The 8,223-nt window shown below is 50.1% G+C and overlaps 1 protein-coding gene across 1 annotated transcript; it reads left to right on the top strand.

The window, feature by feature from the left end:
* Positions 1 to 3,193: 3,193 nt before the first annotated feature.
* On the top strand, positions 3,194 to 4,446 carry LOC145409503 (uncharacterized). Its single transcript, XM_080279894.1, has 2 exons — positions 3,194 to 3,428; positions 3,833 to 4,446. Exons 1-2 carry the CDS (start codon positions 3,194 to 3,196, stop codon positions 4,444 to 4,446), a joined length of 849 nt encoding a protein of 282 aa, XP_080136020.1.
* The last annotated feature ends 3,777 nt before the right edge of the window (positions 4,447 to 8,223 follow it).

Raw genomic sequence — 8,223 nt, 5'->3', positions numbered from 1 at the left:
CTCTTACACACGCTCTACTATTTACATAAAAACTTTTACCCCTTTTAGTAACCTACCATCAAGTCCATACAATCTTAAAACAGTCCACAAGGCCTCCCTATCAATTGTATCATACGCTTTCTCTAAATCCATAAATGCCCAAAACACATCCTTGCCTTTCGCTAAATACTTTTCACACACTTGTCTCACTGCAAACACCTGATCCACGCATCCCCTCCCTCTCCTAAAGCCACACTGCTCATCACCAATCACTCCCTCTGTACCCTCTCTAACTCTCATAATTAACACTCTACCATACACCTTACCTACAACACTCAACAGACTTATACCCTTAAAGCTAGTACATTCATACTTATCACCCTTGCCTTTATACAACGAGACCACACAAGCACTTGCCCAGTCAACTGGCACCATACCTTTCTCAAAGCACACATTCAACAATCGTACTAACCAGTCAATAATAGTCACTCCACCACCATTCAGGCATTCCACAGCACACCCATCCATACCTGCAGCTTTCCCTGTTTTCATCTCCTTTACTGCCTTCTCCACTTCCTCCTCCGTGATCAAAGAATCATTCAACTCTCCCAACACATTCCTTGCACCCTTCCATCCGCCACAATGTCAGCCACCCTTTCCTCCTCTACATTTAACAATGTGTCAAAATACTCTGCCCATCACTTCCTTACTGCATCCATCTCAATTAACATCCTTCCATCCTCTGCTTTTACTCGTTCTTCCTTCCCAGACTCTCCCTTTCACATCCTTTTCACCTCCTTCCAAAACATTTTCTTATTCAGTTGAAAATTCTCTGTCAGCCGCCTACCCCACCTCTCATCTGCTGCCACTTTAGCATCATGCGCAGCCCTTCTCGCCCTATTCCTCTTTTCCTTATACCTCTCATATGACATCTCATCCTTCCTCTGCAGCCACACTTCATATGCATGTCTCTTCTCAGCCACAGCCATACTTACTTCCTCGCACCACCATTCACTTCCTTTTCTTATACCACCACCCACACGTCTCACACCACACACCTCTTCTGCATGCCCCACCACGGCACTCTTAAATAACTGCCATTCCTCCTCCACGCTGCCATTTTCCTGTCACTGCGTTCCACTCATCTTTCAATTTCTCCTGATACTCTATCTTTTTCTCTCTTTTATCCAACTCACTTTCAAAACCTCCCTGCCACACCTAACCCTCCTAGCCAGAGTTCTTAGGAGCACTAAAAACGATTATGACACATCTTTTATCTTTCTATCTGTTCAATTTCTTCTTTTATGACGTTGATTAGAAGTGAAGAGGGACAAAGGCAAACGATAGGCCAAGAGGTTGCATACTTGATAAACACACTGACTCCGGGTTGTGATGTAGGCTAAAGTATGTCCCCCAAGTGCTTAACTTCAGGCGCCAGATCTTGGTGCATGATGGCGGCGCCCATGCTTTGTGAATGACAGATTCTGCCTCAGCACCGTATCTTTAGGCACCGTAAGGAGATCTGGTGCCTTAAATGCTTAGTGAATCCAGCCCCTGGATTCATTTGGAGGAGCATGGGGTATAAAGCTCCTCTGCAACTTTCTCAAGTCTACAGGCCTTATATCCAGGATCTGAGCCATCGTCTGACAGCGTGCTGCTATAGTGGTAGGGCGGAGACAGTCATCCCATGTCTGATGCGCCTTTCAAATTTACAAGGTGTTCTTGATCAGGACAATCGTTTGCTCTCGTCAGGACCACCATAGCATGCGGACGTCTGTTGTGGTGTTCTACCTTGCATACATAGTTTGTCTTCTGCGACAATTTGCTACGCCTGGTTTGTCTATTGTTTCCTAGCGGACAGCAGAGTAATGCCTGAACCACCTATGGATCCAGGGGCATGCCGCAACCACAACATATGGAGGAGTCCTCCGCCGGCGTCAAGAGGACCCGTGACTCTTCTTCTGGGTTTGGTGGTGATCCCACCCAGGTAAAAGTGACAAGGGGCTCTGCTTACCATCCTCCAGCATCGTCAGATGAGCCCCAAGGGGATACTTTTGCCGTATTTTACATCCAGGAGGCTTCTGGGTCCAGGGTTTTTACACTGAGTATCTGGTAGCTGCACCCTTTGCAAAGTGGCGCCGAGCTGACAAAACATTCATCAGGGGCAATGGTATGACCTTGGAGGTGCAGATCCGGGAGACGGACTTATGTCACCCCCCCATGGAACAGCTAAATGAACTTGGCCCCTGGAAGGTGAAGTGTAGATGATTACGGGAATGGGAGGTAGGTACAGGCAATTACACCTTCGGTACCATAGGTCCTATTGCTCACGACTGTTCGGTGGCTGACCTCACCACGGAAATCAACATCTTACAGCACAATCAAGATTGACCCCTGGAGACAAGTCGTCTGGTGGAGGTGGTTTGGCTCCCGGCCAGGTTTCCTGCTCCAGGTGAGCCTAAAGTTTCCACAACGCTACAGCTTCGGTTTGCAGGCCCCTTACCATCTTGTGTGGTTTATGGTGTGGTGTCTTTCCTTGTAAGTCTATATACTTTCCCCATCTGTCGGTTTCGATGCCATGCATTCGGTCATGGTTCTGCCACGTGTAAATCTGGTTTTCGTTGCTCTTTGTGTAGTGGTAACCACCAATTTCGGACAGAGGATGGTACCACCTGTTCTTTAGACCCACACTGCTACTTGTGTGGTGGTGCCCAAAGGCCGGTTTCGCACATGTGTCCAATATATTGCCTGGCCTTAAGTGTAGATCGTGATGGCAGGATCTCTTCAACACCCACGGCGGACATCAACAAGATCCTGCGTGCCCTCCCAGCCACCTACCGTCGGGATCATCCTATCTCTGACAGAGTGTCACGTCCACCAGCTCCTACGACAAATACCCTCCAAGACGGCTTCTGGGCCCCTTCGCGTGGCTCTGCCCACGGTAGTTCCTCTTCCAAAGGATGGGGGCCGACTCGTCCCTCAGTGAGGATACCCATTATGAACCGGTTTGGCACCTTGGAAGAACAAGATAACAGAACTGCAACAACGGACTTCGGGACCTGGGGTTCAGAACCCTCGCCAATCACTGAGGTCGATACTTCCCCCCAGAAATTGTCCTACTCAGCAGTCGTCCACTCACCCCCCGAGGTTGAGGTGCCCTCACGGACCTGAACGTCGTCATCCCCAACCACGTCTCCCAGCGGACAGGACCCCGATGGATGAGCTCATGCCGGCTCCACTCCCCTCCCAAGGTCAACCACAGGAACACGCCCCTCAGTGTGCCTCCGCAACTCGTACCCCGCCAGCCAGACCCCAGCGACCTCCTTTATCACCCCCCTCCTTCGGTAGCCAGCCGCGACCTCTCCCCTCTGTGGATCTTGCTACCCTTCTCCAGATCATCATCGATGCCATCTCCGCTTATCTTCAGGGAATCTCACCCAAGGACATCGGTGAGCAACTCATGCCCAGGCTATTCTCCTTCGTGCCATCTTCTTAGACTCCACTCTTACGCCTTTTTCTATGGTGGTGTGGAACGCTTGTTCTGTACTGAGAAAAACCCATGAATTCAAGATGTTTTTGGATGAACTTCTTCCCTCGGTTATTGGGATAAGCGAAACGTGGCTACAAACACATCTCCATTTTCACCTTAGGGGTTACACTGTAGTTAGACAGGATAGGCCGGCTCAACAGGGGGGAGGGTTGGCCTTACTGGTCAGAGAGGGTGTTCCATGCAGGCCATTTCCTCTCACCACTTGTCATAATGGGGTATTAGAGACCTTGGGTGCACAGGTAGAGCTGCAGGGACATCGGGTTTCCTTGCTACTTTTATACAACCCCTGTCGCACTCTTACAGTTGCCGAATTAATGCATTACTTAGACCAGCTTCCTTCACCAGCACTGGTCTTTGGTGACTTCAATGCCCGTCACTCCCTGTGGGATCCTGACCTCCCTTGTAGATCTGTCAATGCCTCAGGTTCTTCCCTGTTCTCTTATCTGCTGCAGTCGGATAGGTACACCCTTCTCTCCCCAGTGGGCCTCAAGACCCGTTATGATCCACACACAGGAGTGGGTTCAGCTTTAGATCTGTGTATAGGGGATGCTTATTTCCATGGGGCAGAGTTTACTGTGGGACCCTTTATGGGTAGCGATCATCTCCCGCTAATAATCCGCTTCCCCGATGTATCTGTTTCCGACTTGGTTCCTGCGAGCCCGCGATGGCGCCTGTGGGATGGTGGATGGACAAAGTTTTCTGTGGCCTTGACGGACTCTCTGCCGGTACTCCACTTTCTCCTAAATATCACTGCGGGTGCTTTTTTGGATTGGTTGGTAGCAGCAGGTAAGGATGCGTTTTCGCTGGTCACTTCCCGCTGGACGCCACGGTGTGGTGTCCCGTGGTGGACCGAGGAGTGTCACCGAGTGGTGTTAGCAGCACCGGGCTTGGCGCGCATGGTGGACCTGCTTGTCTGAGAGCAACAGGGTTCGATATCATCGATTAAACGCGGAATGCATTCGTACTGTCCCGGCTGCAAAACAAAAGGCTTGGGCGACTTTTGTGGTGTCTCTGTCATTCTCCACCTCCTCCACACGCACCTGGCGTTTTGTGCAGGCCATGAAGGGTAAGTTATCCTCCTTCTCATATCCCCTAACCCTAGATGGTGTAGATATACTAACTACTACCGAGAAGGCTGATGCTCTCGCACGCCATTACAGCTTAACTCTTAGTATCCCTGCTCCCATCCCTGATTTGCCCCGGGTCATGCATGTGGTTGAGGTGGCTGAAGCAGAGCCCTCCCCCACGGATCTGTCATCTCCTATCACTCCCCATGAGTTATCAGTTGCGATACATGCTCTACCGCCCCGCAAAGCTACTGGGCCGGACATTATACCGTACGAATTCCTGACCCATCTTCCCCCTGTGGCTCATGATCTCCTCCTAAAGTTGTTTAACTCTAGCTGGCAATTGGGCATCTTCCCCATGGCATGGAAGCATGCCTCCATTCTCCCTTTTCCAAAGCCGGGAAAAGACCCCACCCTGCTTAGTAGCTACAGGCCAATAGCCCTTCTCTCATGTCTTGGGGAAACTCATGGAACAAGTGGTAGGTAACAGGTTACACTGGTGGGCAGAGAGAAAGGGTCTTCTCCTAGAGGAGCAGTGCGGCTTCCAGCCAGGACGCAGCACTCTGGATATCCTTCATCACCTTGAACATTCTATCCAGACTACATATAGAAATAAGGAAGTCATGTTGGTCCTTTTTATTGACCTGGCTGGGGCCTTCGACTCTGCTTCCCACGAGGGGATCCTTTATAATTTATCTAGAGTGGGGATAGTTGGGACGACTCTAACCTGGTTCCGTAACTTCCTCTCTGGCAGAACCTTCTCAGTTTCTCTTAGGGGGATAACATCTTCGTTTCCGGTCCGTAGTTGGGTACCTCAGGGATCGGTCTTGAGCCCTTTCCTTTTTAATATGTTATTGTCTACACTTCCCCGTCCTCCAGGCACCTCCCTTCTGGTATATGCGGATGACCTAACCCTCCTTAGCTCAGCCCCCACTCTGCAGGAAGCACAGGACTGTCTCCAGTCAGGGATTACCACCTTACTTGGTTTGCAGACTAGGGTTTCAGGGTTAAAGTAGATAAATGTATACTAATGTTTTTTACCCTTAGATGTGCCCTACCCTCTCTGCCCATCATTCATGTCCATGACACCCCAGTCCCTCTCCAGCATCACCACACCATCTTGGGGCTCCGACTTGATGGCCCCATCCTGACTTGGAAGGCACACATTGATTATTTACGGGTCTCCTGTATGAAGCGCCTTTCCCTCATGAAATGCCTAACAGGCTTCTGATTGGGTGCCTCCTGGGAAGTTCTGTTGAAGTTTTACCGGGTGTATATCAGGAGTAAATTGGATTAGGGCAGTACCATATATGGATCCGCCTCCCCTCCCTTTTACGTAAACTTAGTGTAATTCAAAATTCTGCCCTCTGGATAGCACTAGGAGCACTCTGCTCATCACCAGCTGCTGCATTGCATGCAGAGGCAAATGTGTTACCCTTGGAGCAATGGCGAGTATTCCAAGATTGTTCATTCCTATATAGAAGTCTCCTTCTCTCCTTCCCATCCCTTGGCTATATTGTATGCCCATCCTAGTATCTCCCATGACGACCCATCCTGGCCTCTACATTCCCGCATCCCATTCATCGTCCGTGCTTTGCAATCCTTTTGCCAACTGTCCTTACCTCTGCCACTTTCTTTCCCTATGTCTCCTGTCTCTCCAGTCCCCCCTTGGTTCCCTCTCCCCTCCTTTTTTCACTTACATATCCACGCCCCGTTTACTAAGTCCACAGACTGTCCCAGTGCCCTACCCCTCTTTGGCAAACTAGTGTACCTCCGTTACGCTGACTCTACTAAGATTTTTACGGATGGCTCTCATGTCCCCTTCCCTCCCTCCACGACAGCAGCAATCTTTGTCCTTTGCCTTTCTTTGTGTAAAACATGGAAACTAGACGGGCTTCACCCTATCCTTGCTGCCGAGCTTTTTGCCATCATGGGTGCCCTGGAGTTTGTCAGAGATTCATTTCCCCCCCAGTCAGTTGTCATTTTATCCAATTCTGTCTTCCCTTGCCCTATTGTGCTTCAGGTGCCCATCCTCTTATCGCAAACTCGTCTTTGACTGTCACTCTGTTCTCCTTTTTCTCCATGACCAGGGTTTTATAATACATTTTCAGTGGGTCCCTTCTCAAACAGGCATCCATGGTAATACCACCCTGCACACCTGCAGGCTCTCCTGCTGCTCTCGTTCCTCTTATTAGTGTGTGTGATGATGGCCCCACCGCCTGAGAAGAGGAAGAGAGTGGTATTGACTCTGGAGAAGAAGCAGGAGATATTGGAGAAAATGGATGCGGGATGGTCTTCGTCACACATCCTTCATGAAGTCAGCCTGGCACGATCTACATTGTTCGATATCAAGAGATCCCGAGACAAACTCATGCAGTACACGGCTGACTTCTTGTCGAGAAGCAAACACAACGTGGAGAGGAAAATAATGTTTACTCCCAAGTATGCAGAAGTCGACCGCTCTACGTTGATTTGGTATCGACAGCAACATGCTGTTGGTGTGAAGGTGCGTGGTACAGAGTTGAAGGCTGCTGCTGAGAAGTTCGCAAGGCTTCACGACTCCCTAGACTTCAAGGCATCTGAGGGTTGGCTCTTCGCGTTCAAGTTACAACATGGCCTTACCAACTATAAGTCTCATGGCGAAGCTTTGGACGCTAACGAGGATGGAGTAGAGGAGTTTCGGCACAAGGTGAAGGGCTTGATCGACAGGGAGGGCCTAACTCTCGGTCAAGTCTACAATGCTGACGAAACTGGTTTATTCTATCGCCCTTTGCCTACAAACACTCTAGCCGAGGAGACGGAGAAGCGTGTACCTGGCCGCAAGCTTTCCAAGCAAAGGATATCTGCTTTGTGTTGTGCTAATGCTAACGGCATGCACCAGCTTAAGCCTGTTATTGTTGGCCGTGCAAAGCAGCCTCGGTGTCTTCGTGGGGTGATGGATGTCCTTCCTGTCATTTGGTACCATTCCTTGAAGGCATGGTTCACAGCCCATATCTTCAAAGACTGGTTCCACCGCCATTTCGTCAAGGAGGTCATACATTACCAGACGGAGACACTGGGAATCCCACGCGACCAGGAAAAGGCCCTCCTTCTCCTCGACAATGCGCCTGCCCACCTGTGCGACAAGGACTTGGTGGCTGAGAATGGCCGGATTAGGTGCATGTTTCTGCCACCTAATAGCCTACTACTGCTCTCATCCAACCAATGGACCAAGGAGTGATCGTGGCAACGAAGAGGCTGTACCGTCGGAAGTTTTTGGACGAGGTGATGGTTGTTCTCGAGGACGAGGACGAGCGCAGGGAGGGACAGGACACGCGAGGCCAGCGGACTTTGGAAAACCTTTGCCGCTACAACATCAAGTCTGCCATTTACAACTGGGCCAGTGCATGGAAGTCCCTGTCAAGACTCTAGAAAATGGTTGGTCTCGTCTGCTTCTCGGAAAGGATGTGGAGCACGATTTCCTAGGGTTTGACCTGGATGACTTCCATGCACGTCTACGTGTACATGGGGACGATGTTGATGTGGACGTATGATGATTTGCAGTCAGCCACGGCGCAAAGTTCGTATTGTTCTTATTGTCGATGTCACATCGCTAACTGCTAAGTATAGAAACCCACAACTCTCATG

This window comes from Coenobita brevimanus, chromosome 81 (assembly GCF_032717465.1).
Source record: "Coenobita brevimanus isolate Jiangsu-jjx chromosome 81, ASM3271746v2, whole genome shotgun sequence".
Classification (NCBI taxonomy): Eukaryota; Metazoa; Arthropoda; class Malacostraca; order Decapoda; family Coenobitidae; genus Coenobita; species Coenobita brevimanus.
The sequence above is the reverse complement of the archived record's forward strand: the minus strand, read 5'-3'. Positions and strand labels throughout refer to the sequence as shown.